Source organism: Dipodomys spectabilis, unplaced genomic scaffold (genome assembly GCF_019054845.1).
Source record: "Dipodomys spectabilis isolate Male_0828 unplaced genomic scaffold, ASM1905484v1 ptg000083l, whole genome shotgun sequence".
NCBI classification, from domain to species: domain Eukaryota; kingdom Metazoa; phylum Chordata; class Mammalia; order Rodentia; family Heteromyidae; genus Dipodomys; species Dipodomys spectabilis.
Window position 1 is genome coordinate 805,028 of NW_024870760.1, and position 15,726 is coordinate 820,753.

The 15,726-nt window shown below is 46.6% G+C and overlaps 1 protein-coding gene across 1 annotated transcript in view; it reads left to right on the plus strand.

Annotated features, from left to right (window-relative positions):
• Positions 1–6,068: 6,068 nt before the first annotated feature.
• Positions 6,069–15,726, plus strand: part of Rab31 (RAB31, member RAS oncogene family) — a 143,100-nt gene continuing 133,442 nt past the window's right edge. Inside the window, exon 1 of the mRNA XM_042683684.1 lies at positions 6,069–6,212. Coding sequence (XP_042539618.1) covers positions 6,174–6,212 — 39 coding nt within the window. The 5' untranslated portion in view covers positions 6,069–6,173. The remainder of the gene's footprint in view (positions 6,213–15,726) is intronic.

Here is a 15,726-nt window from a genome sequence, read left to right on the forward strand (position 1 = left end):
GTGCTTTGTCTTTGCTTTAACTACACCTGGTGTTATTCTCTGAGTTTCCAGGTAAGAATGCATCCTGCCATAAAACAGATCCTTATCCTTGAAACAAGAAGACACCCTGCCTTGCCATCTGCATTTTGGAGCATCCTGTCAGGCAGTTGTGAATTCTTGGGTGAGAAATGCATCCCTCAGGAAAGAATGCATTCAGTTACCTCTCTTTGAAGCAAAGATAGCATTTCTAAGTTTCTAGATACCATATTTCTGAGGTACTTATACCAGGCTTCAGTTTTCTTAAGTTATCCTGCTTCATGACCATGGCCTGGTTTTTATGACATGACACCATGCTGAAGTCTCCAGGTATGTCCTAGCTGAGAAGGGAATTCTAAACCTGTGAACACTTTTCTTGACAAACTAGACTGCCACTTTGTAAAGCAGAGATAAAGATCTGATCTTAATAAGACACGAATAATAAACAAGTTGGGATGATTCTCAAGGAGGCCAGGCCTGAAAAGAATACTTTTAGGAAAGCCTAGAGGGTGTGTGAGTATCTCAGATACCGGTCAAGTGAAGAAGAATAAAGCAGAATGGAACGAATGATGAAAAAGAACAGGGAGCAGAGGGGAATTCTGTCTCCTCACTTTCCTCATTTCTGAGCATAGTCTAGCCCTTAATGTCTATTTCAAATTTATGAAAACTTGCTTGCTTCTATGAAGTGGAAAGTGTTTCTTCCTCCTGGTTTCACTGACTTGTGCAGCCAGTAGAAATGCCAAAGGAAAGCCATCTCCTTTTCGTGGGAGATCCCTAGGAGTAGTGAAAGCCTAGGAAAGACTTGGCCAAGGTGTCTCTGTGACACTGAAGCAGTTTTTTCCCAGGCTCAGTAAACCTGAGCAACAGTGGGGTATTGTCTGCAGAACCGGACAGTGCTCTGCAACCTCTATTCCTCCTGCCCACACAGAGCACTGCACAAGATGCAGTCAAGGATGGATACTGACACATTATGGGAACTGTGACTTAGCCAGACTAGAAGGCTACTTTTTCATCAATTTAGTCCAGATAAGTTGTCCTTCACCTGACTCAAAGCCAAGTCCCCACTGCTCTGGAAAATTCAATTGTCAAGTGTTTGTGTTGTTGATTTTTTTTTTTTGCTGTTGTTATCCTAATGTTGTTCTCTCTGGAGGGCTTGCTTTGGAAGCTTCCATTATATGGGGTTTACTCAGGTACTGGTTTCAATAGGAGAAAAGTCAGATAATCAAGGTGGCTGGTATGCTGAGAGAATGGAAAAGCCATTGATAAAACATGCAAAGAGAAGCCTTAGAGTTAGAGATGGTGAATGAAATTTGTTAAACCTAGACTTTCAAAAACAACAAGGTGGATGTCAATGACTCACCTATAATCCTAACTACTCAGGAGGCTGAGAAAGTTCAAAGCCATCTGGGGCAGAAAAGTCCAGGCTTAGCTCTAGCCAGCAATCAGCTGGAAGTGGGAAACTGTCACCAGATGCAGATGTCACTTCACTTAGGGTCCTTGATTATCATCACAGAATAAGACTTTTTGGACAAGTCATAATGGCAAGAGAACTTGGCAGAGCTTTATTGAGTAAGTGAACAAGTAGGCAAGCAGATAAAAAGCAGACAGACAAGCAGAAAAGCAGGGGCAAACTAACAGAGTGTGGGTGCTTCAAAGGGAGAGATTCTCAGCTCTTTGGCTGTCAGGGGTATTTATATGGTAAAGGCAAGCAGTCTGATTTCAAAGTTATGCAAAGATAGATGTTTTATCTTTGCTCTAATCTTTCCTAATGTTCTTGGGTGTTTTGGGCTTTTCTTCCAGGTAAGAATGCATCCAGACATAAAACAGATACTTATCCTAGAGATAAGGAAGGCATCCAGATGCTTCTCTTTAAGATAAGGAAGGTGTCGTGTTGTCTACATTTTTGGTAGGTGATTGCTTATGTTTTGGGGGAGCATTTCTCTCAGGATAGCATATATCCTACCAAACAAATATCAATTCTTGGGGTGAGACATGCATCTCTCAGGAAGGAATGCATCCTGTTGCTTTTCTTTGAAACATAGATGGTGTTTCTATGTTTCTAATTACCGTGTTTCTGAGTTGCCTTCATCAGGCCTCCTTTTCCTCCTGCCTCAGAGCTGTGGCTCAAGTGGTGGAACACTAGCCCTGAGTAAAAAAAACTAAAGACAGCCTTCAGGCCCAGAGTTCAAGCCCAGGTACCTGCACAAAAACAAAACAAAGTTTCCAATCTGAAATATCAACAGATGATTCAGATTCTATCCAAAGGCTAACAATGATGTAACAGCCACCAAAGAAGCTATTTGAGTGGGTGAAGCACCCCAGGCCAAACACAGAGAGAAAAGAGCATGATCCTTCTATAAGACTCAGACTCCTCGGGCTGGGAAGGTGGCTCAGTGGTAAAGTGCTTGCCTTGCATGCTTGAGGCCCTGGGTTCGATGCCTCAGCACCCATAAGCAAAAAACAAACAAAAAAAGCCACAAGTGGTGCTGTGGAGGGGCAGCGCCCAGGCTCAGAGTTCAGGCCCATGACGGGACCCAAAAATAAAACAAACAAACAAAAACTCAGACTCCTCATTTCTTAAAGAAGCTGCCAAAGGTCAAGAGCTCCACTTTCTTTCTCTTTCCCCTCCTTTCTTCTTTCCCTTTCCCCTCCCCTTCTTTCCCCTCCCCCTCTTTCCCCTCCTGGAGCCAGTGCAAGGCTTGTCTTCTTGTGCCAAGATCAGGGCTTGAACTCTGAACTCAAGGGTTTGCATTTTCTCTCCTTTGAGATTTCCATTCCAGTCTGGCACTGTACCAATTGAGCCTTACCTCCACTTATGGCTTGTTGCTGGTTAACAGTAGATGAGTTGTTAGTATTATGCTCACCTTTGGTTCTTTGCTCCACCCAGACCTGAGCCCCTTCCATCCCTGGAGTTCCTACTGTACAACCGGCCTCTCCCTCTCTCCACCCTGGTCTCCAATCCACCTCTCTTCCAACCCTCAGAGCTCTCTTATTACCTGGATGGTGGCAGAGGCTATGTGGTCCCTCTTGGGGGAAATATAGCTCCTCTAATGAAGCTTGTAATAATCTTTCTCCTGTGCCTGCCTGCCTCCGCATGGTCCCCTGGGATGGATGTGTGGGACCCTTCCAGAGTCTCACAAGGAAGTGGCGCTGTGGCTCAAGTGGTAGAGCACCAGCCTTGAGCTGAAGAGCTGAGGGACAGCACCCAGGCCCTGAGTTCAAGCCCCACGACCGACAAAAAAAAAAAAGTCTCACAAACTTTCCTTCCAGAGATGGATTTGAACAATGATCCTCAGATCTCAGTCTCCTGAGTAGCTAGGATTACAATCAGTTCCTGACTCTAGCTTTACTTCTGAGGAATGGATTCCATGACCACACAAGTTGTTGGACTTTCTATAAGCAAGGGAAGGAGCTCCCTGACAATTGAATTTCCCTTTCAAGCCCTGTCAGACCAGTATTGGAGGTAAAAACGGTCTACTATTTCCAGAAATCATCTCCAGTTTCATACAGAAAAATGAATATAAGAATGAAAGTGAGGAGCTATAGGAGGTAATTTAAAGCCCCAATATCAGGAGGACAACTGCAGGTATACCTTGCCTCTCCTCACCCATCCAGGTTGTTTGTTCGGTGGCTTGATAATCTTAATGAAGTGGGGAGATCTGGTCTGGCCTGGGTCATCTTGGCCACGTGGTGAATGATAGGATCTGGTAACTTGTCTTCCTGGTGGGGGAAGGTGAAGCCCCTGCCTCCCAGGTGGGGAGTGTGCTTGAATCCCTGAGGCAGGGGCAGGGACTTGGATGATAGGCTACTAAACCTGTCAGTTCAGTGCCTGGAACTCAAGTTTCCTGTGACCCTGCCCCCAAAACACCTGCCCTCCCTCCCCCGCCCATTATTTAGGCCAAGACCAGCTCAGACACTACGCCACACATCTCCTTGTCTGCTCATGGCCTGTCTTGTGGCACTTCTCTGGTTGCCATGGCATCTCACTTCAGCTTTCCATTGGAGCTGAATTGGTTTGTTGTTATTGTTTTATTCTTTCTTTCCTCTCCGGGCCTTATGGCTCAGTTTCCTAACAGTGTTAAGTGTATTTGCTGGCTACAGATCTTTGAGACAAGAGTTCATCTGAAGTCACTGGCCTTTTAGTAAAGACTCCAAATTCGACCTCTCAAAATGTGGCTTTTGCCAGGCACTGGTGGCTCACATCTATAATCCTAGCGACTCAGGAGGCTAAGTGTTAGCAAAATGAGCTCCCTTTCCGTAGCTTAGTCCACTCCTTCCCCTCTCCACAGCTTAGCATGCTCCCTTCCAAGGCAACACTAGGCCCACTTAGTAAAGGCAGTAAATAATCAACTTCCAACACCCTCTACCTTGGGATGGCACTTCTCTGGGGCAGCTACCACCATATAAGGCAACAAGAGCCCCTTAGAGTGACCTTCAGGTCTGGGCAGCTGCAGGATCCCCTATCTACTATTTAGACAGCAGCCATAAATCCTAGTCTGCTATGATGAAGCCCCTGGCCCGCATGTCCACACCAGAGTCTCAGCCTCCTAGTCCCTTCTAGCCCCTCCTAAACCTCCTAGGTTATATAGGTCACCCCAGACAATAGCCGGTGCTTCTTCTCACTTCTCCCTTGTGAGCAGGGGTCTTGCTGGCCCCTTTCCCAGCACTAAACTTTTCTTTGTTCTCTGTACCTGGATGTCTGCGTGGTTCTCTGGCAAAGTCTAATAATCTAACACTGAGATCTGAGGATCAGGATTCAAAGCCAGACTGTGCAGGGAAGTCTGTGAGACTCTTACCTCCAATTAACCACCAGAAAACCAGAAGTGGGGCTGTAGCTCAAGTGGTAGTGTGCTAGCCTTGGACTGAAGAGCTGAGGGACAGCGCCCAGGCCCTATGATCAACAACAACAAAAATAAAATGTGTCTCTGTTTTCTCCTTGAAGCTGGATACACTAGGGGAAAATGAGGTACGGTTAGCTAACAGTAAATACAGGAGATATTCCCTCATGTTCTTCCCTTACAATTAAGGGAACAGTCATTTTAGGGGAAATGAAGCAGGATAACTTAAGGAAACAGATCTGGTGAAGGCAACTCAGAAGTACGGTATTTAGACACATAGAAGTGCTGTCTTCGCTTCAAAGAGAGACAACAGGATGCATTCCTTCCTGAGAGATGCATTCCTCCTCACCCCAAGAATGAGCACTTGTCTGACAGGATGTATGCCTTCCTGGGAAAATTGCTTCCCCAAACTTAAGCCACCTCCTGCCTCAAAATGCAAAGAGCAGGGCACTTCCTTGTCTCAAGGATAAGGATCTGTTTTGGCAGGATGCATTCTTACCTGGAAACTAAGAAAGAACTAACAACAGTTGTGATTAGAACAAATGCAAAGCATCTATCCTTACATAACTTTGAAGCCAGACCCCCTGTCTTTATCCTAGAAACACTCCAACAGCCCAAGGGACGGTGTGTCTCACCCTATGAGGGCATCCACACTCTGCTAAAGAGTGTGCCCCTGCCCTTTCATATGTATTTGTCTGCTTTTTGTCTGTCTGCTTGCCTGCTTGTTTACTTAGTAAAGCTCTGCCAAGTTTTCTTACCATTGTGACTTGTCTAGAAATTCTTATTCTGAGATCCAAGTCAAGGTCCCTAAGTGAATAGTTCCTACGTTTAAAAGGCAGCTTCACTAAACCTCACCTCGGTCTGGTCTGGTGACATCCTGACCGGATTTATATCTGATTTACTGTACGACATTAATGGTAGGGTTCCCCATAGATTCCCAAGGGCTTCCCAAGTGCTCCGTGCCCAGCATCCACTCTGTGGATGAGAGGTGGTATCCGAAGGGATCGAGCCTCCCACGCCAGGACTCGCAGCCCCAGGCGTGTCCCGGGGGCGGGCGGAGGCTCTGAGCTGGCCAGGGGGAGGCGATCTGCTGAGCTGTGGCTGCTGGGCGGCCTTGGGGCGGCTGTGCCCGGACCCCACGCGCCGCCCGGGAGGAGCTGGGCGGCACGTGACCCAGCGCAGCCGGCTCGGCCCAGAAATAGCCAAGACGGCGGTTCCGCCTTGGGCCGGCGCGGTCTTGGGGAGACGGCGGGACGCAGGCCGGGCGCGGTGCAGCCCGGACGATGCTGCTGAGCCCCAGCACGGCCCTGCCCGGAGCACATGATGGCCATACGGGAACTCAAAGTTTGTCTTCTCGGGGTGAGTGCCGGTCCCCATTCCCCGGGATGCGGGGTCCCTTGGCCCGCGCCTCCGGATCCAGCCCCGCACCCGTCCCCGCGCCGCGTTGCTCTGGCCCCGCACCCGTGCGTCGCGCCCCTTCTGGCCGTCCGCAGCCGGCTCCCAGCTGCCCCTGGCTGGCCCGCTCCGTACCCCGTGCCTGAACACGGCAGGGACGAGGGCAGCGGGCAGCTCCCTCCCAGCCGGCCAGCCCCGACCCCGGCCACTCGGGCAGCCCCCCACGGCCCCAGAGGGCTGGCCCCCCTCCGCCCGGATCACTTCCTTCCGGCAGAATGCTGAAGTTCCCCAGCCAAGGCGCCAGTTGTCCTGGGCCTCCCTGGGGCTCTAGGTTTACTCATTAAGCAACAGAAGTCCAAAAGCCAGCAGAAAGCCCGGGGCTTGGCCAGACTAAGGCCAAGGAAGTGTGGTGCACACTGGGGCCTAGCAAACTTCGCTGCTGCCTTTCAGAGCCCGCCGGAGACCAAGTTCAATCCTCATCTTGTCCCCATTTTGCCTCCCCAACCAAAACTTTCCCAGTCCCAGCAACATCGCAGCCCTTGAAACAAAGAAGCAACTCTCCCAGCTGGTGGCAGAGCTGCCTCCCCGAAAAGTGCCCCAAGAAATTCGGATAATGAGGAAGGTCATTTCCTTGGGGTGCCCACATCCAGTTCCAGAATCTTCCCGAGGAATAGCTGTTCTTGAAGAGCTCAGCCTTTGCCACTGGTGTCTAGTGGGCTGCGGTTGGTTCTGGTTGGCAAATCTGGAGCCCCAAATTCATTTCCTAAGTAAGAGAGCAGAGACAGCAGACCCGCTCTGTTGTCTCAAAGCTGTACTTGGTGGTCTGTCAAGACTGCACACACAAAAGATGCAGTCTAAATAGACAGACTGACTGTAGTTTAGGACTGAATTGTTCCAGACCAGGGTGTGTCTAGGCTTCATCTGGGGTCTTCCCATCCTTTGGTAGAAGGTAGAAGGATGTTCTCCTGACTGCACCTACTACCATCTTCTAAAACATTTACTTAGCTCCAGGAGTTAGTGTGGTTGGCTGGGGGGCTCCAGGGGTTCTCTCCAAACCCCTTCTCTTTTAGGCCAGCACAGACTCCCCTCTGTGAGCCCCAGTTGTTAGGGGCCCAGTTGTTAAGTGCTGATCTGGGCTTTCTTAAGGATGGCAGACTGTCCAGACTGTTGCTGCCATTCCAGGCTTCCTCAGAGCTATATGTCAGCCCCAGAGATAGCTTCAAAGACGTACAAGGACTAGCATGTCCAGGGAACCAAGGGGGTAATTTGTGTGTGTGTGTGTGTGTGTGTGTGTGTGTGTGTGTGTATGTGCACGTGCCAGCCAGTCTGGAGCTTGAACTCAGGGCCTGAGTGCTGTCCCTGAGCTTCTTTTTGCTCAAGGCTAGCGCTCTACCACTTGAGCCATAGCACCACTTCTGGCTTTTTCTGTGTATGTGGTACTGAGGAATCAAACCCAGGGTTTCATCCATGGTAGGCAAGCACTCTGCCACTAATCCACCTTCCCAGCCCTCAAGGGGTAATTTTGACATGGGTTTGATGGGTCACACTTGGTCTTGCTGTTGTTGTTGGTCATGGGGATTGAACTATGTTCTTCAGCTCTTCAATTCAAGGCTAGTGCTCTACCACTTGAGCCACTGTGCCACTTCTGGTTTTCTGGTGCTTTATTGGCGGTAAGAGTCTCATGGACTTTCCCACTTGGGCTGGCTTTGAACCACTATCCTCAGATCTCAGTCTCTTGGATAGCTAGGATTACAGGCTTGAGCCACGGGTGCCTGGCTTTCTTCCTTTTTCTTTTGGAAGGCACAGGCCCTACTCCATCGTGACAGTGTTAATTTTCATTTTCAATCTTTAGTGATAAGTCTTTATATCTTTCTACAAGGACCAGGCCAGGAGGTAGGAGCTCAGAATCAACTTGGAGGTAGGAAAACTGGGCTCTCCTGTCCCATGTATGAATTTACAGGTTTGGACAAGTACTTGTATTACATCATTTATAAAATGAACATAATATCAACTTCTGTTTTAAGGCAGAGCACAATACTAGATTGTCTCTTAAGATATGTGGTATCATTTCCTGCTTATCTGTGATGACAGGGTAATAGTAAACTGGATAAACAAGGCAGCAGGATATGGCTGTACATCTTTTATTCTTCATCTCCAAGAATGATACATTGTTCTTTCTTTGTGCTGGTTTTGTGGATAGGAATTTGAACTTGGAGAGGGAAAGACTGGTGCCAATGCAGAAGAAAAAATTGAGTTCTAGGCAGATGTCTCATACCAAATCATTGTGGCCTTCTGTTCTTAGTACATTTAATCTAAGGCCAGAGGAAATTGTGCACTTCTGCGTGTGCATGTGTGTGCGCACATACACACACACACAGAGGAAGGCTTGAACCCAGGGCCTCACATTCTTGTTTGACTTTTCTGCTCAAGACTGCCCCTCCTTAGGTATTTAAGTAGGTAGGTTTAATTAGGTAAGGTGGAGACCACGTGGCGGAAAAGGGCGGGCTGAGTTCAGACCTGGGGTTAAGTAGAAAGGGGGCAGGGAGAAGGTATGGACAGGTGAGGGAAGGTGTGGCCACACTAGTGTGGATGTGACTTAAGGGCCTAGGATTCTCCTCTGGTCGGATGGGAATTGTGACCAGGGGTGGCCCAGGATGTGACCTTGGAGGAGGGGGAGGTCACTGCCCAGGTGTGCCAGTTACCTAGGTGACAAAGGTACTGGGCGGAGACTTAGCCAAGAGGAGGGAGGAGTCTGCTTTGACTTCCCAGAGCAGACCTTACATCTACAACTTGAGCCACATCATTCATTCAGTCTTTGTCTTTGGAGGACTTCTAGAAAGGCTGGTATTACTTAATTACGGAAACAGAACAAGAACAATTCTTTGAGGTTCTGCCTATTTGCTTTAAGATGATATAAAGAAGACATTGCTTGAAAGTTGGGGGAGAAGGATGGAAGGGCTGATATATCAAGATGCATTATACTCTTATCCTGACTCATGGAATTGAAACCTCTTTGTATAACTACTTACTAAAACAAAATAAAGTAAAATAAACTTTAATGTGGGTAAGAACCTTCAAGGTTCGTTTAAATAAGGATACAGGTGGACCCGTTGCAACAATGAGAAGTACAAGTCGTTATGTTCAAAACGAACTTTACAATTTTGGTGGTGGGGGGGGGGACGGGGAGAAGGGAAGGGATGGGAAGGGATGGGAAGGGGAAACAAAGGAGGAGGCTACAATGCTTGATAAGAAATGTACTCACTATCTTGCCCATGTAATTGTAACCCCTCTGTACAGTATTTTCACAATAAAAAATAAATAAAAATTAAAACAAAGAACCTTCAAGGTAAAAATGAACTTGAAATAGAATTACAGGTATTACAATTTTTATTTTTTTATTTTATTTTTTTGGGTCCGGTCATGGGGCCTGAACTCTGGGCCTGGGCACTGTCCCTCAGCTCTTCAGCTCAAGGTAGCACTCTACCACTTGAACCACAGTGCCACTTCCAACCTTTTTTGTTTATGTGGTACTGAGGAACGAGCCCAGGGCTTCATGCTTGCTAGGCAAGCACTCTACTAACTAAGGCTCATTTCCAGCCCAAGATATTAAAATTTTTAAAGCACAAAAAATAGTTTTGGAAGTTAACCTAACATAATTTAGTATTAAAATCTTGTGATTTGGGGCTGGGAAGGTGACTCAGTGGTAGAGGCTAGCCTTGCATGCACGAGGCCCTGGGTTCGATTGCTCAGCACCACATAAGCAAAAAGAAAAAAGCCGGAAGTGGCGCTGTGGCTCAAGTGGTAGTGTGCTAGCCTTGAGCTGAAGAGCTGAGGGACAGCACCCAGGCCCAGAGTTCAGGCCTTACGACCGGACCCAAAAATAAAATAAAATTAAAATCTTGTGATTTATGTGAAGATTCTATAGAACTCACTTGCTGGACTATTATGCAGCTAGTGTTCTCAAAAAAAAAAAAAGAAAAAAAATTTCTTGAGAGCAAAATGAGAGCATCAAAATGATGCTTATCACTGAATCTTCTCTTTCCTCTTGCAAACAGGTTATTGCAAAAGGACTATAGAAGAAAATAGCCCAGATCAAAGGACACAGATAAAGCCAGGCACTGGTGGCTCATACTTGTAATGCTAGCTACTAAGGAGGTGATCTGAGGATCAAGGTTCAAAATCAGACTGTGAGAATTATCTCCAATCAACTGCTAGAAAACCAGAAGTGGGTCTGAGGCTCCAAGTAGTAGAGAGCTAGCCTTGAACAAAAATGCTCAGGGAGCTGGGCGCTGGTGGCTCATGCCTGTAATCCTAGCTACTCAGGAGGCCTGAGATCTGGTTCAAAGCCAGCCGGGGCCGGAAAACTGGAAGTGGTGCTGTGGCTCAAGTGGTAGAGCGCTAGCCTTGAGCTGAAGAGCTGAGGGACAGTGCTCAGGCCCAGAGTTCAAGCCCCCTGACCAACAAAAACAAAATAAAACAAAACAAAAAAATGCTCCAGGACAATGCCTAGGCTCTGAGTTTTAAGGCTCACAACCACCACCACTAATAACAAAAAGGATACAGATAAAGTTGTGAGACTTTTAGTTAGTTCACAAGATCCAGCAGAAGCATCTTACAGATGGAAGAGGGAAAGGAGTCAATGCTGAATCCAAATGTCCTTCCAGAATTTTATCAGCATCTCCAGAGTCCTTTATTCTTTGTGTAGGGAGGCTTTTCCTTTCTGGATGGAGTGTGTCATGCAGCTGGCATTTACCTTCCTGGTGTGTGTGTGTGTGTGTGTGTGTGTGTGTGTGTGTGTGTGTGTGTGTGTGTGTGTGTGTGTGTGTGTGTGTGTGTGTGTGTGTGTGTGTGTGTGTGTGTGTGTGTGTGTGTGTGTTCAGTTGCTAGGCTTGAACTCAGGCCTTGGTCTGTCCTATAGCTTTTTGGCTTAAGGCTGGTACTCTACCACTTTGGACACTTACAGCTTTTGGAGGTTAAATGGAGATAAGAGTCTCACAGACTTTCTCATCCTGGCTTTGATCCTCAGATCTCAGCCTCCTTATTAGCTACGATGACAGACGAACTACCTGTGTCTGGCAGCTTCCTGGATTTTGGTCATGCTACATCTCCCTGAAGTCTCAATATGATTAAACCCTTGGAAGACATAACCTTGCTTGCCTAGAAGGTGATGGAGAATATGGACTTATAGCAATGTTTTCTGTCTCCTTGGATAAGTTAGGGGCAGTCTTTTTGTGCCTGGTTGCATACTTGGTGTTTGCTTAAATCCCCAAGTGCTTTCAAACATGGTGGTGCTGCCTTTATCCCAGGTACCCTGGTAATTTCTCTTTCTACTGTTAGGCTCTTACCCTGGATTTCAAGAGGCGAGTGTCTATCTCCTGAGGTCATTTGCAGCAGATGGAAATGAGATCAAGGTGACCCAAAGGCACAATCTTTTTGTGCCTGTACCTAAGCCTTTCAGAATCCTGACACTGTTTTCTGGGCATGTGAAGCATGTCAGATCTTACTTCTTTGGTGAGTGTTCCAAGACTAGATTGGCAGTTGCCTAAGGGGCATTCTTTGAATGATTAGTGCTCAAGAGTCTTGAATCTATTTATGTTACCTGTGATAATTTCTTAGCGTGCATTTTTCAAGTATGGACTTTCTCATGCTTCTCTGCCTGGGACAGTGCTCTTCCCTGTGGTAGGCAAGCTGATTGGAAGCTAACAATATATAGGGGAGTGTTTGGCCAGGAAAAGCAAATTGGGCAGGAGCTGGTGAACACCCAAGATCCCAAGAGTCTCAGCCTTCCAGTCACCCCACTATGGAACCAGAGCTACTATTGTGAAACATGTAGTTCTAAAACACTCATAAAACCAGCGGAGTACATTAAAAAAAAAAAAAAAACCTAACAAAACCAATATTGAGTCAGCAGCTGTTTCCACCTCAAAGGTGGAAACCTTTCCAGTATGCATTTTTAGCACTCATTACCATGTGACAGAAGAACAAGAGGGAGGAAGAGAGGACAGGGGAGAGGTGGGGAGAGGAGAAAGGGAGAGGAAGGAAGAGATATGTGTATGTGTGTGCACACGGATACACCCACAAGAACACTTCCGGAAGGAATCCCAAAGAGATTTATATTTGTACTTTGGTTGTCTTGACAACAGTGTAGAAAGTTCTGCTGCTTCCCCAACAGCTGAGTGAGTAAAGGACAAGTAAGGGCTTCTGTGTCTCTGTTAGGCAATGTGTGGAAACATCTCTTCTTGGCTTTGTTAGCATCTAAATTGTGCCTCATCAAAGAATTATGATTATGATTATTATTATTATTGTCGGTCGTGGGGCCTGAACTCCGGGCCTGGACACTGTCCCTCAGCTCTTCAGCTCCAGGTTAGCGCTCTACCACTTGAGCCACAGCACCACTTTCGGTTCTTTCTGCTTATGTGGTGCTGAGGAATCGAACCCAGAGCATCATGCATGCAAGGTAACCACTCTACCACTGAGCCACCTTCCCAGCCTTCAAAGAACAATTATATTCCCAGGTTTTAGTGAGACATCTGGGCAGTGAGATTTTAGATTTGTACAGAGTTGCACATGGTAAGCCTCTGTGATTCCCAAAGGTACCAGAACCTAAGTGAACAGGTTTCTGGTTGCCAAAAAGCAGAGCAATTAAAGCTGGGCAACCTCACATGGATCCTGAGTGCTGGTGAGCTCTCCATTATTGAAAAAGCTTCCAGTAAGGTTATTTGAATTTGTTAGAGTTATTGTAGAAGGAATGTGCTGAGCGCGCATATAGCATCATGCTTAGACTAGTAAGTTTCATTCAATTTATTCAAACACTTCAAATATAATCCACACCAATAACTCATGCCTAATTCTACTAAGCTTGTCCCACATGCAGGGTTGCTCCCGTGGCATGTCACTTGGTCCAGAGGTCAAGGGGAGTCTGCCGAGGGTGTCCTCTGCGCTGCTTCGAGTCGCTGAAGGGAGAAGCGGCCAGCTTGCTGGGCGGCTCTAGTGGAGAGTCAGTCCGACGTGGAGTCCCCTCATTTGGGGAGGCCGTCTCACTGGGTCTCTGCTGCCCTGGGCTTTAGGCTGGGCCTTTTCATTTCTGGTTATGTCTGATTATCAGGGTTGCCTTGATGGCTGCTTCGCTTGTGGCCTGGTTATCGAGAGGACAGGGTTGCCTTGTTTCTGGCTGTCTAGTTGTCATGGTAGGCCTTGGTGATGGCTCTGTAGGCTCCCTGGGTGTGTACTTAACCTCTATATTCCATAGTTCTAACTCCTAACTTATAACTCCTAATTTTACAGCTTAATACTTTATACTACTTCGCAGCACACATGCATTCAATGTATTCCTATTCAATAACCTACCATGTCAATATTCAATAACACAGTGTCAGTGTTCCATAATATTCACTACAAGGAACTAATGCATACAATAGTGGGCTGAGGTTGGTAACTGTTTTAGGCTATTTTCTCTTACTGTAAATTTAGAAGGTAAAGAGGCTTATTTGCCTTGTGATTGTGGTGACTAGAGTGTCCAAAGAGCATGACATTGGCCACTTGTAAGGAAATATGAGGGGAAGGAGATCCAAAATAAAATGGCCCTTGTTAGTGGGGTCCATGGGAGAGGGAGTCAGGCTGTGAGTGGAATAACAGAGCCTGGAGTCCATGTTCCCTTTCCTCATCCATTTCCTTTCTGTTCCAAGAGCCATTCCCAGATTCCCCATTGCCAGCCTCCAGTAGGCTTCATCGGTTTTCCACACCTTCCACTATATCACATGACACCACAAGAGTAGACCACGGTGCCCCTCCTGTGCATGTGACTGTTCTCACTGCCCACCTAGGTCTCCAGCAGGGACCAGAACCCACCTTCCCCATTTTCTGTCTCTAGGAGAGTTAACACACTAGCTTGCTGGAGCAGGTCCTCAAAACACACCTTGAGCACAAATGTGCTGTCTCTCACAGGGTTCTCATATCTAATAAGATGGTTGACAGTATCAAACCGGCCCCTTTCACGGTTGCCAGTTCCTTTTCATATACTTTATTTTTAAAGTTATTCAAACTTAAAAACAGTTGATAGAATAATGTAAGTGGTTCCTTTTATTGCTGGTTCTCTTACCTTCAGTCAACTGGGGTCTGAAAAAGGTAAACAGAAAGTTCCTCAAAAAGCAGACACTGGTGGCTTATGCCTGTAATCCTAGCTACTCAGAAGGCTGAGATCTGCGGATTGCGGTTTGAAGCCAGCCCGGTAGGAAAGTCTGTGAAACTCTTATCTCCAATAAACTGCTCAGAAAAAGCTGGAAATTGTGCTGTGGTAGAGCCTAGCCTTGAGTACAAAGAGGCTCAGGGACAGCTCCCAGGCCCAGAGTTCAAGCCCCAAAACAGGGAAAGAAAGAGAAAGAGAGAGAGAGAGAGAGAGAGACAGACAGACAGACAGACAGACAGACAGACAAACAGAAAGAGAGAGAAATAGAAAAAGTTCCTGGAAGTAGAGAATTCATGAACTGGAGGCCTATGGCTCCTGCCTCCTAGCCACTAAGGATATGTGTTGAGCTTCCAAGTCTCTTATCTTCAGTTAACTAGCAAAGAAGCCAGAAGTAGAGCTGTGGTTTAAGTGGTAGAGCATTAGCCTTGAGTGGAAAAAGCTGAGGGCCAGTGCCTAGACCCTGAGTTCAAGCCCCCGCAACAAGCAAGTGCGCGAATCCACATACACACACACACAGAAAAAAAAAATCACATTTTTTTGCCTTTGTGAGATAAATTCTCACTATATATTACAGGATGGCCTTGAATTATTGATCTCTTGTATCAGCTTCCTAAGTGCTGGGATTACAAGGGTACACCACAATGCTCTACAGACTTTTCTGTCTGAGGTGGCCTCTAATGTTTATCATCCCATTTTCCAAGTAGCCTCTAAGTAGCTAGGATTGTTGGTAGTTAGCCAAAGCCCCTAATACAATAGACTGCTATAATTAGTTTACTAAATTGTTACTTATTGTTGCTAATGCCTTGCTGTGCTTAATTTTTGAGCTAAAAATTTCCATATGGGGCTGGGAAGTTGGCTCAGTGGTAGAGCGTTTGCCTTGCATGCCTGAGGCCCTTGGTTCGATTCCTCAGCATCACATAAGCAAAAAGAAAAAACCCGGAAGTGGCACTGTGGCTCAAGGGTAGAGCGCTAGCCTTGAGCTGAAGAGCTGTGGGACAGCGCCCAGGCCCAGAGTTCAGGCCCCATGACCGGACCCAAAAAAAAAAAAAAAAAAAAATTCCATATATGTATGTATAGGAAACAATAGTATGTACAAACTTCAGTATTATAGGCCTACTCTAGGGGTCTCTGAAATGTGTATCCACATAGAAGTAGGAGACTCCTTTTCCTGAATCATCTCAACCAACAAAAGTAAATTTCAGACAAGACAAATATCCCTAAATATTCAAGTGTGTAACTTTTATTATTTTGGCAGTACTGAGCTTTGAACATAGGGCCATGTGCTTGCTAGGC